We start from the raw sequence: 12,837 nt of genomic DNA, 5'->3' as shown, positions 1-12,837 counted from the left end.
ATTTGTGGATTAGCTAACAAGCCGTTTTTCATCAACTTAAAACAACGAGAGCGAATGGCCTTTTCCTAAGGTATGAATTGCGGCGTTGGGCTTGCTAAGAACTGTACTGGCAAATTAAAATATTGAGGATTTCAAAATACACATAACTATATGTGTATATATTTTCTAATTTTTTAACAGTGACTAATTTTGAAGCTGAATGCTCTCCAGCTCCACACCATATTTCTACAGACAACCAGTAGTTTGGTCCTTTAGCCGTGAATGTAAGTCATTCGTATAACTAATGACCACTATGTGTATGTTTGGTGTCCCATGTTGGGAATGTCGAGTAACACTTTTACATCCTTTTTCATAGCTGGTGGGCTGTAGGAGCTGCTAGCCGTAGTTGGAACATTACCTGCCTAGACGCTCCACATTATTTCACTGCTTTGAATATATCAGGCTGAAGTAAGTTGGTTGCAAGTTTGTTTTAAGTTGAATTTGGTTGATTGACCTCGGTAGGTTATGATTTATATCTGTGAGTTTAAACATGACTTATTGCTTGTTTTCCCTCACTTTTCCACGTCCTAGAGGCCTCCCTGTGGCCCGGACTCCATAGTTTAATATTTAGAGAAATTAAAGTGTCGTGCTTGAGTTACTGATGCTTTCTAGCTCTTATGAGTACACTAATTTGACTTGGTTCTTAATTTCGCAGATAAGACTGCCCCATCACACTTCCTTTCCCTTGTACCCGTCCTGATGAAGACCCCGATAAAGGACCTAATGTAGCCTACGAATAGGGGTCGAAACGTCGACGACCTTCTCGGTTTAATTGGGACCTCCGGCACAATTCCCTGATTATTTCAAGCTCTGGTTGTGTCCGTTGAAATGTCCTTGTGTGACTATTGACATATTATTAGCCGCAATTGTGTAGGCCCTTGTTAATTAGGACTGATTTTAAGTGTGATTTATATAATTTATTGTCACTATTTTGATTCTATGTACTTTTTTCTATTCTGCACCGCCTTTTTGAGCACTTCATCTTCCCTTCCCCCTTTCCCTTCCCCCCGTCTTGGGGCTATTCACCAATTCATTAAGTCGATTGACATGTTTGATTGATTCAAGTGCAGTATTGTTGAATAAATAACAATATCTGATTATTTTTGAGTTATTCTTCTGAAATTGTTTCATTTTTGATTGTGTGTGGTTCTCACAACACGTTCTCCTTGCGGGGATCCATTTACACTTACCACAGTACACCCAGGTCCCCGCGACTACATGGGTTCAACCCCCTTTTGGTAATGTTTTTAGTCACAATGGCCTAATTTCATAGACTTGGTTGGACCCTTGAGACGTATTCATGAACAGTTTGAAAAACTTCAAGCAAAGATATTTTTAAGTACTGTTGTTGATACTAGGTTCCCCTCTTAGATGATGCACATCTGCACGGATCAACATCAGGTGTGTTGATTCCATTTGGGGTAGGGTTGCTACACAGGTACAGTTTGGAGACTTTAAAAGACTTAACAGTTGTACTTGAATTTAGGAGCAGGCTTTCAAAGAGTAGGGGATGTTCAGTGTACTTATTAATCGGTCTTAGGAGATGAGTTATACTTCCCGGTACTGAAATAGGTGACCTGTATGTCACAGATTTCAGCGGTAAGCATTTGCTTGTTTAAGCCACCCTGCCTGCATAATGGCACAAGGTGCTGAAATACTGACAGTAGTCACTTCTTTCGTTATTGTCCTAGGCTTAATGTAGATGCTATTAGCCCTGCCTAGAGCGGGTGACATTTGGAGATTTAATGCGTAGTGGTGGTTTAGAGAGGATACTTTGGTTGGCCTCCTCAAAGTAGCCATTGCGGACTTTAACCTAATAAGCACGCTGTGGCTTACCCCCTGTGCTTATGGGAAGACTTGACGACAGTGGTCCAAGGTAGAGCGTTTTTGACTGTACACTTGCGTGAGCAAGAAATAGAGTAGGTATCTCCTGGAAACCCAGATTCTTGCATTGGAGCAATCAGCCTGGACAACCATGTTGTCCAAATGTGCTCAGGAACTAGAAGAGCTCCATGATACACTAAAAAGTAAGCTCCTGGGTCGTGTCTTATTGTTTTGCAGTATATTATTTGTAATACAATGATAACAACAATAAAAAAGATCTAAACCTAAAAAGTAAGCTCCTCAACTCTGCATTGTTGGATTGCTCACCGAATACTGACTTTATGAACAAGGCAAGGAAACTAATTTATTGGCTGTCTCAGAAGTGTGAGGGCCACTGCAAGGGCCGACTTAAATACAAGTCTGAGGAAATTGCTGATACCTTTGTGCAATACTATCACGCTCTCAATGACTACAGACCACTCCTTGAGCTCTCCCACCTGATATCAAATCTTCTTGTCCGTTTGCTATCCCAGGTTCAGTGAGAGGATCTGACAGAATCATAAACACTTGAGGTGTTATAGGCGGCTATTACTCTTGCCCCTTTAGGAAAACCCCTGAGCCAAACAGGGTCCCTGGAAACTCGATCTTAGGAACGCCACTATCACCACCATACTTAAACCAGGACAACCATCAACACTCTGTTCTTCCTTTATGCCCAGTTCCCACATTAACATGAAGCCCAAACTCTTGGCCAAAATGTTGGCCACAAGGCTCACTAATATCATCAAAACACTGGTTTTTGAAGACCAAATTGGCTTCATGCCTGAGAGAAGCATGCATCACTGGCTGTGCTGACACCTTTTAGCCCTCTCCCATCTTGATAAATTGTAAGCCCCGGAGGCCCTGCTTTTGGCCAACATATGAAAAAGCATTTGACACAGTCCATTGGCCCTTCCTTTTTCAAATACTACAACAAATTAACTTTGGTCCCAAATTCCAAGCCCTGGTCGAGGCCCTTTATGACTCCTCGAGCGTGAGAGTACGTGTAAACAAGACACTCTCTTCCTCCTTCCCCATTTAACGGGGCACTCGGCAGAGCTGCCCCCATAGCCCCTCCTCTTCACCATGGTTACAGGGCCACTTGCGAGTTGGATCAGAACGGATGCCCCGCTTTGGGGCTTCTGCTAGTCCCTGCATCAAGAAGATAAATTGTTGATATGTGCCCGAGACATGTTACTATACATACAATCCCCCAAGAAGACTCAGCCCCGCATCATCCAGATGCAAGATATTTAGGGCGAGGCTGCATGGTTACGGGGTCAACTGGGAAAAATGCCAGTATATACACCTGACAGGTCTCGTTCCATCGCCTTTAGAGACAATAAACTGAGGGTCACATAGGGGCCGTTCAAATATCTGGGCACTACCATCGCCAGTAATCCATAGACTGCCTGGGAGTTAAACTTCGATCCTATATTGAAACGCGCGCAGGCGAATCTGGATTCCTTGGCCACCCTCCATTGAATCGTCCAGGGTGAGTAGCACTGTATAAGATGTTCATCGTCCCTTGATTTTTATGTGTGAAACAGCACTATTTTACACACTCCCCACATTGTTCTTTCGGAATCTGTGGGCTATATCGACAACATTTTACTGAGCAGGCAGGGTACCCAGAGTATCTCACATCAAATGTACACCACCCTAAAGGAGGCATAGGCACTGCCGATTTTTGTCTTTATTACTGGGTGGCACATATGGTCCTCCTGAATAAACGGCTATTTGGAGACCATCAGGACTCCTCCTGGAGCCTGGAAGGATCTAGCCTTATGCAGTGGGGTGTCCATAAAACTACTTCATGGAACCCGCCCTCCCGCCGCCCTTCCAAAGATCTCCAGGGTACCTGTGCTATTCTTGCGAACAGTCCTTGCACACATTAAATGGCCGGGGAAACTACAGCACAGATCCCCCGGTGGGAGGTGACACGGCTGGGACAGGTAGTTCGGTTGTAGAGCTTCCAGAAATGGGACCCGATTGGGATCTTGACACTGGGTGATCTGTGGGACTCAAGCCACATTGGTTAATTTGACCAACTGAAAATCTAGTATAACCCCAATAATTCACAATTCTTCAAGTACCTCCAGGTATGCCACACCACAAGATATTGGAGGAGGTTTCTGAATTCAATCCGCTGGAGGCGAAACAGACTATGGGCTCGCTTGGGCGCCAAGGGATATCCTGCCTACGCAGGTCCCTCGTACTCAATGCCTCAGACCACCTCTCTTAAAGCGCTGAATAAGCTGGGCAGCGGATCAGGGAGAACTTGATGACTACGACTGGCATGAGACAAAAAATGGCCTTGCGAGTCTTAGCCATCTCCTCCAACCTCAGGCTTATTCAATTTCATTACTTTCACCGAGTGTATTGTCCAGATAGGCTATGGAGGATGTGTCGATCATCATGCTGCACTTGATGTGGAGATACTGATGGGCCCTTCTTTCATGTCATATGGTCATGTCCTGTCATCACGAACTATTGGACCTCAATTCACGCTCAAATTACAGTCACTACAAACCTCTGCTAAGTATGGCACTCCTGGGGACCATGGAGAGATGGGCAGCCAAAACATACGATGGAACGCTAGCGGGGATCGGCTACTTTTGTGTTTTTTAAACAAGGTTTTATTAAGATTTTTTATAAATGGCATAGTACATTCATAGAGGCATAGAAATACATCATTACTTTGATTGTACACCAACAGGACATCAGCTTTATCAACTGCTGACAATTAGTATACAGAATAAGTCATATGGAATCATTGTTGAGTTGCAACAAGCAATGATTATTCAGTACAATGAGGCTTAATGAACTGTAGCAGGTATTGGCTATTTAATACCTAAGAGAGACATTGCTAGGACCTGGAGGTGCTCAGACCCTCCCTCTATATCCATGTGTTGCATGGGAATGAACTTCTGCTGTCATGCAGATAAAGAAAGAAAGAAAGAAAGAAAGAAATGACAGGGTTGTGCCCAAAAAATATCTTACTCCTAGACATCAGACACTATGTGAGATGTTCACTACTACTTCTCTATAAAAAACTACATAGTGAGATACGCTTTTAATTTAGGGAAGACCGGAACAGATATTAATGGATTTTTTTTGTGACCTGTACCGGTGATGTAAGCTTATTTCATAAAATTAATAATAAGAGATATAAAAAAAAATCAACGATATTAAGAGGTCAATCTTCCAGTGTGAAAATTACTTAACCACTAAGTTCTCTCTGTTGTACAATGGTCCACAAAAGAATGTAAAGATTTGAATGTGTAAGGGTTTCCAGAGGTAGTTCTTGCTTGATGCTGCTGAAGAACAAAAGAACAGGAAAGTCTACCATGCAAGCATGTGAAGAGTGTCACAATCCACGGAGGAAGCTGAATGTGTTGGAGAATCAGCTTCATCTACACTGATCCAGCTGTGCCTGCTGTTTAGTATGTTAGGCTATGTGTACTATCCAACAAAGAATAGTTTGTGCTCATTTCAAGGAGCTTATTTAGACCTGAGCGAACCATTCCGCTGAAGACCTGAGACTTGATATTTCGTCAGACTTCAACAGTAGATGCCTGTCCTTCACATCAGTAGGGAGAGATGACTACGAATGTATGATAAGTGATACAGCACATCCAATAACTGGGTGGTTAAATTATCACCTAAGTTGATTTTTACAGTTTTAGGGAATTTTTCACATATTGTGGGATGCATACACCTATCGTATTATTAATATCAAACACAGCAATACTAAAAACAGTAAACTGATTAATCTGACAGGAATGTTTAAGTGTGTGGACTAAATTCAGCCACTTCTTCAAAAGACTATGCTACATATGGTTAGTTATCAAGTTAGGTCGTAACTTCGTGTATGCTCTGATATTTCAGGACTCATAATTAATCAAAGCTAAACACAAGGATAGTTTCTAGGCTTGTCACACCATCACAAGTGACGTGACTACAGTTTTTATCTTGCAATGTTGTCATATTGTTGAATAGCCCTCAATAACAATTTTTGCACAGTATTACAGTGCCTTTTCCAGGGTATTCTACAGTCTCCAGGATGCAATTTGTGAATCCACTTCCACTACGATAAATACCTACCCATTATTTCCAGCTCTGGGTAGCATATTGTCTCCATTATATCCACGCCTTCTCTATTTGAACCTTCAAATAACCTTCGTAATATCCCATATATTAATCAATGGCTTTATGGGCATTCTTGGGTGACCATGGGAAGTCATGTGAAACCACACCTGAGTATGGCAAATGTTGTAGAATAAACACACTGTGCAAGATACACAATAATGGGTACACGTGCTGCCTCGCAGCAGGACATACCTTCAGCCACGCTTTAACCTCTGTACCAAGTATTTCACATCCAACTGCAGAAGCTACTGTTAACTTAATCTATTATGAAAACTGTAAAATTCCCTGATGAAGACTCAGGGCAATCTGCGGGGTGGGGAGATACAAAGGACCTGAATATCTCCTCCAGTTAGCTTCTCGGTCACAACTCAAAATATGGGGCTAAGTAGCCGAGGTACTGCAGAGTCCTTTCGACCAGCCTCAGTGTTCCGTCTTTCCTCATGCAGTTCGCTAGTCAGCCCCCTGCAGTCACCTGCCTCTAACCAGAGCTCCACACACACCACAACCATGGGATGCCTCCCCTGAGGCCATATTCCAGATGACGGAGTACAGCAGGGGCAAAGGCTGTTCTCTGGAGTGCTGCATTCAGGGCTTCTCACCCCAGTTACTATAAAAAATGATATCAGAAAATCCGATATAGGCTGTACAATGAAAGAGAACAGATTTCGCATAATTTGTCAAATGGTTGTGAGAGCAGACAACATCATTAATGGGTGGGGTCAACACAACTGTCAGACGTTATTGTAATGAGTGAAGATTTAACATCTGTTGCTTTAAGCATAGACTAAATACAGCTAAACAGGCAGGTGTTTTGTGATTTGACAGCTCATAAACTGAAAAGGTGACAAAAAGTTAATTGCAAAATAGTAAATTAATATTTCTTGTTCATCTACATACCTCTAAAAGAAAATCTCCAAGATACTGCACTGGGTAATACGGAGCATGGATTACATTTTTCCTTCTCTCTAACATAAAATTTCTGTTGTTTGTGAACACATGGGTAATTCCTTCTTTGGCGTTTTCTTGCTCGTAAAGAGTTGCTTTTCCTGCCAGCAGAACTCTGAAAGGGTACACACATTTTGGAAGAAAATTGTGATTCAAATTATATTTTTTCTTTCTGTAATTGAAATTACATTTATATAGCACTTACTACCCCTGACGAGGCGTCGAATCGTTTTTTGGCGAGTAGCGGTGAATTAGTATAGGAACTTAATCTTAGCAGTGGAAATGTGAGTCTGTTAGTTGGATTGAAAGGGATAATGGAGGGACAGAAGAGGGAAGATTCTAGAAAGTGTTTATATGGAGATCATAGCAATAGGCCGATGTTAGGGATGAGTAAAGGTAAATTGGAGGAGGGAAGAGTTTCTAGAAGTGGATTATGGAGAGAGATGAGGTATCAGATGAGTCTAGGAGGGATACATCATGGAAGGGTTTAGAAAGGCTTGTTTGGGAGATCTGAGTAGTAAAAGAGGTTTGAGATTGATAGAGCAGAAATTTCACTAAACAAATGTATGCCAAAAAGAAATAATTGACAATACTTTACATAAATGATGACAAAAATGTGTTAAGCTTCACGTTTTTGGGAAACAACAAATGCGCCTTTGATTCAAATACGATTCAAAAGGGGGTGGTGATGGACAGAGTATCTGAATTAAGCAGAACACTCCTACCCAGTCAAAAGATCAGGGCTTGATCCATCACCGTTTTTTAGCTCACTGCACCATCCCAGTTCAGAACCTGGCTACATGCAAATTAGTCTGACCCTGGCCCAGTGCATCATGGGAACAGGGCAGACCAAACTACCAAGCCAATTCTTTACTGGAAAGGAAACAAGCTTCCGGGGACCGGTTTCAGGCATTACAGCCGTCTTCGGCCCGGCTTGCTTGAATCCTGATGGTGCAGTGAGCAAGGGACTCACATCTGAGCATACCCTTCCACACTTGTGGTGGCCAAAACGATTCAAAAGGGGGTGGTGATGGACAGAGTATCTGAATTAAGCAGAACACTCCTACCCTGGGTGAGAGTATTCTGCTTAATTCAGAGACTCTGTCCCTCACCACCCCTTGTTGTAAATATTTTTGTCCACCCTAAGCGTGGAAGGGTATACTCAGACATGAGTCCCTTGCTCATTGCACCATCAGGATTCAAGCAAGCCGGGCCGAAGACGGCTGTAATGCCAGAAACCGGTCCCCGGAAGCTTGTTTCCTTCCCAGTGTAAGAATTGGCTTTTGTAGTTTGGTTTGCCCTGTTCCCATCATGCACTGGGACAGGAACAGACTAATTTGCATACAGCCAGGTTCTGAAACTGGGATGGTGCAATGAGCTAATAAACGGTGTTGGATCTAGCCCTGATCTTTTGACTGGGTGAGAGTATTCTGCTTAATTCAGAGACTCTGTCCCTCACCACCCCTTGTTGTAAATACCCCCCTTGTTGTAAATATTTGATTCAAATACTGCATCATAAAAGCATGCAAATATAACCAAAGTTATATTTTATGATTGCCTTCAATAGCTGTGAATTGTTAACAATTTTAATGATGTTGATCTTACAATTTGATAATGTGATATTAATTATAACAAAACAATTTCTATATGCAATAGATCAAACTTTCATGTGCTCGAGCTAAATAGTTATTTCATGATGCAGCGTGTGCACCGAAAATGACAGAAGAAAAGTAGATGCTACACGAAGTTTAGTTAAAGTTGTTATTGTATATATGTGTGCTATGGATATGCATACACGCAAACAGGCTGACATGTACTTTTTCTATATGTGCAACATTGACACTTACAAAATTTTATGAGCACCCAATACTTAAATTAATTTATTACTATTTGAGTGTTAACATATTTTACTTATAAATTTGACAATAGCAGATGTTATTAATGTGAGATTTATAATTCAGCATAAAGTATCGTGTAACTAGCTGTATATTATGTGGGCCTCAAATCTTGCTCTTCTTTCCCAAACATGAATTTATGAAAAGAATAGTCTGAAGTCTGTGGGAACATTTAGCAAAGTTGCCACTTGTATTCTAACTCGCAATTGTTTCTTTTGACATCCTCAATACAGCTTTCCTGCAGTAGCAACAACATCTGTTACACACTAGAACAGATTCTTGAGAAAGGACTATTGACAAGTCAGCGTTGTTTCACTTACTCTCAGAAATATCTCATTGTTCATAAGACTTAGCTTACAATGGTTTAAGGAAACTAAGTAACCTGAATTACTTAATTCTTACAGATTGTATTCTTTTTACCTACTACATTATCCTCATCCCATCGAAAACAACCAATAGGACAGAGTGGTCTGACATTTCTGGTGATGCCAAGGGGTGTCACCACGGAATCCATTGGAGATTAATTGTTTAGATTTAGTGGCTGAAAACATGCCACCTTTGCAGCAGTGAGTAATAACGACTTGGACATCTGAGCACTAAAGCGAACTGTGGCGTAATACTGCGATCTGCTGCCAACCGGTTGTAATGACCGGATTTTCTGACCAAGTTAGCAGCTCACCTGAATACCACAAACCCAGCCACCACGTAACTCCATCCCTTCCCAGTCCCTATTTACAACAGTACCTGGGGTACTTACCTGGGAATGGGGAACCCACTGTATATACACCTTTATACTACTAATATACTACTAGGTCCTAAAGAAACTACGGAATTCCATCCTATGTCCTATTATCTTACCTGTACAACCCCACAGCACTCTGGCTTGGGTTGACCTACCCCCTCTCGTATTGGGGGCAGCTGATTTATACTATCCCCACTTGTGACCCCACGACAATCCGGACTGGTCCACTCTACCTTCTCGCTTCTCGGAAGGGTGCACTCTCTATATTTCCATTGGTAGCACCGCGGCTCCTGCCCGAACTACTCTACCTCTCTCGCTTCTCGGGAGGCAGCTCTCCTCAGTTCGTAGCCCCACAGCCTCTGCCTGAACTACTCTATCTCCTCGCTTCTCGGGAGGCAGCTCATTGGTCCTATTAATACCTCATGCTCTCTCTCTTGGGGAATTTTCTAAGTATCTAATATCTACTGGAAGTATCTATCTCATATGAATTGTTATTATTATATGCAGGACAGGAGATCCAATCCTCACACACAAAAGTGGCCAATCACCACATTTGGACATTACAACTTAATTCAGTCAACGCCCCCTCCCGTCAACAGTTACCTTAGCAGAAGGGAATGTCCCCATCCTTCTGTCCATCAGCATCTGGCTCAGAGAAAGGTTAACTTTATTATAGCAATAATACTCAAATGCGTTCATTAAGAACTGGGGTCCCTTTATTACACAATGATAAAATGACAAGGCAAAGGAAAACATTGCATTATGCTAAGCATAGCCTGAAAAGTAAAGGAAAGAGTTACTTCACCTAGAAAGCAAAAAGGGAATGAATGATTATATATAGTGCAAACTAGCTAAGAATACCTCACCCTGTTAAGAAGGGTCCAACTGTCTGTTCCTCTCTCTCTGGTGGCATCAGGACTCTCTCTCTCTCTCCTGCACCATCACCAACGTGCTAACTTCACTCCACTGGTTCAATTGCTCCAAAAGCTCCAGCTGACCGCTCCAGCTCCAAAGACCATCTGCCTTTGTCCACTCCAAAGTTCATCTCACCAACTGACTGCTTCAGCTTCAAAGACCATCTCACTGCTCCAAGAAACATCCGACAACTATCTGACCGCTCTAGGAACCATCTGACAGCTCTGCCTCTCTGCACTTCGATAATATAGAGTGCTCTCTACCCATGGAAATTTCCAACAGAAAGCTGTCTCCCACCGAATTCCTGTGCCAGCTCCAAAGCTCTCTGCGCAACCGCAGTGGCCACTTGCATGTTGCGTCTAGACCTAAGAGACAAACACATTTCTTCGATAAGAACCAGTTTCCACTGGCTCCTCTCTAGCACACAACGGCCTGAACTATAAACATCACCTTTACCCTGCAAGCGCCTCAGTCAGCAGAGGCAAGACAAAGATGGCTTTTCTCTGTAGTTTAGGCCTCTAGGCCTGAAAAGAGGCAAAGAAGGCACAGAATCATGACAAAGCCAATAGGCAAACACTGCAAATATGTAGATACTGCAAAGGAAAGATGGCTACCCGGGGGGGCGCTGGAGGGCGCACTGCGGAATGGCTGGCGTGTGAGTCAGCTCCGCCGGACGGGTGTGGGAAAAGCAATCCCTATACCCCTAAATCCGCTCCACCAGATACGAAAAACGGCTGTCTGGCAACCGGAATGCGGAGGCGTTAAACTGACGGCGCTCCAGCTCAGTGGCATAGATCCCGGAGGGTAGAAACGGCAATTGCGCCGGCGTGAGAGAGCGCCGATCCAAAATGGCGGTGATCGCATCGTGAACTTACAGGTCCGGAGGGAGATAGCTGCCACCAGATGCCCTGTGTCAACGCGGGATATTCACCCCACAACAGCGGAGCCGCGATATCCACGGGCCGGGGCACTGGGCACCCCTGCCGCCTCTGTCGGGACTGGCGGAGTTGTTGCGTTCCGGACCTAGCAAAATGGCGGTGGAACGCATAGACGGCGAAAGCACAGCGAGGTACTACTGGCACCCCGCCGCCTCGAGGCTGAACGCAGGCAAAACGCGGAGGTAAGAGGGCGGAAACGGAGGCCAAGCTGCGGAGGCGGACTGCACAGATAGCCTGGTGCGGGAGATGGTCCATGAGTGCCCAGCGTGAGATGAGACTGCGCGGCATAGAGAGATTGATAGAGCTGCGGCTGGGCTGTGGTAGGCGCACGCACTCCTGAAAGGCCAAAATAACGTCCACATGTGCGGAGATCAGTAATTTGCTGGCTGTGCGGGAGTCATCATAGAGGAGGAGGGGGAACACGACCCTACCAACGTTTGCTCTATTCAAATAACAGAGCTCTGAGCAGGATAGCATTTTAAATAATCAGGACTTAAAGGTGTACTAACGCAGGGAAGCGCAGGCCCCAGGTGCGGTTTTATCTGAGTCCGGCTGCTGAGCAACACGAAATGGCTGGCGTGGCACGACAGGGAGGGTAGTGGACAACGAAGCACAACTAGACGAGATACCTTACATGCGGATTGCGAAATAACGGGCTGATATCTGGGAAGCTGAATGGTCTGATGTATAGAAACACGACACAGGGGGCAACAGGAACTCTACAGCGCCGAAAGCGGACCACTGCGACACCCACGGCCTCGGCAAGCCCGGGTACACAACGCAATAGCCCCTCGACGACTCCTGGCGGGATGGGGAAACCTGACAAACAACAATCGAAACTGCCCTTCGAAACCAGGAAGCAAACAAGCAAAACGGTGGCAACGTCGGAAGTGGAGGGGGAACAAGACTCGATCGACGGCGCTAACATGGAGGCGGTTCTAAGGGCCATACAACAAAGCCTACAAGAGATGAACAATAAAATGGATAATGTCGTGCAACGGGTGGACACCATGACAGCGAAATTGGAAAATCACGAGGAAAGGCTCGTGGAGACAGAACAAAGGATATCAATGGTTGAAGATGAGTCAAGGGACACAACGAAAGCATGCGGGAGCATGGAGAAGACCCTGGAAACTCTAAGAGCGAAGGTGGAGGACCAGGAAGCAAGATCGCGCCGAAATAACGTCCGTATTTCGGGTCTGCCGGAATCGACAAATACTGGCAAGATGGAGTCCTACGTAGAGTCTATGTTGAAAGACATATTCGGTGCGGAAAGCTTCTCGGAAGTGTTCCTGGTGGAGCGTGCCCATCGCACCCTGGCGCCAGTCCCAAAGCCGGGTGCCACTCC

At 44.2% G+C, this 12,837-nt stretch overlaps 1 protein-coding gene across 8 annotated transcripts in view; it reads right to left on the bottom strand.

Moving 5' to 3' along the window:
* Positions 1-12,837, bottom strand: part of SLF1 (SMC5/6 complex localization factor 1) — a 786,836-nt gene that overhangs the window by 641,437 nt on the left and 132,562 nt on the right. For all 8 annotated transcript variants that reach the window (XR_013607070.1, XM_078675388.1, XM_078675391.1 and 5 more), the window contains exon 5: positions 6,952-7,114. Coding sequence is in view for 7 of the 8 variants with exons in the window: in XM_078675388.1 (XP_078531514.1) it covers positions 6,952-7,114 (163 nt within the window). In the remaining variant the exon portion in view is untranslated. The remainder of the gene's footprint in view (positions 1-6,951; positions 7,115-12,837) is intronic.

The sequence above is a fragment of the Lissotriton helveticus genome, chromosome 2_1 (assembly GCF_964261635.1).
Source record: "Lissotriton helveticus chromosome 2_1, aLisHel1.1, whole genome shotgun sequence".
NCBI lineage: Eukaryota > Metazoa > Chordata > Amphibia > Caudata > Salamandridae > Lissotriton > Lissotriton helveticus.
The sequence above is the reverse complement of the archived record's forward strand: the minus strand, read 5'-3'. Positions and strand labels throughout refer to the sequence as shown.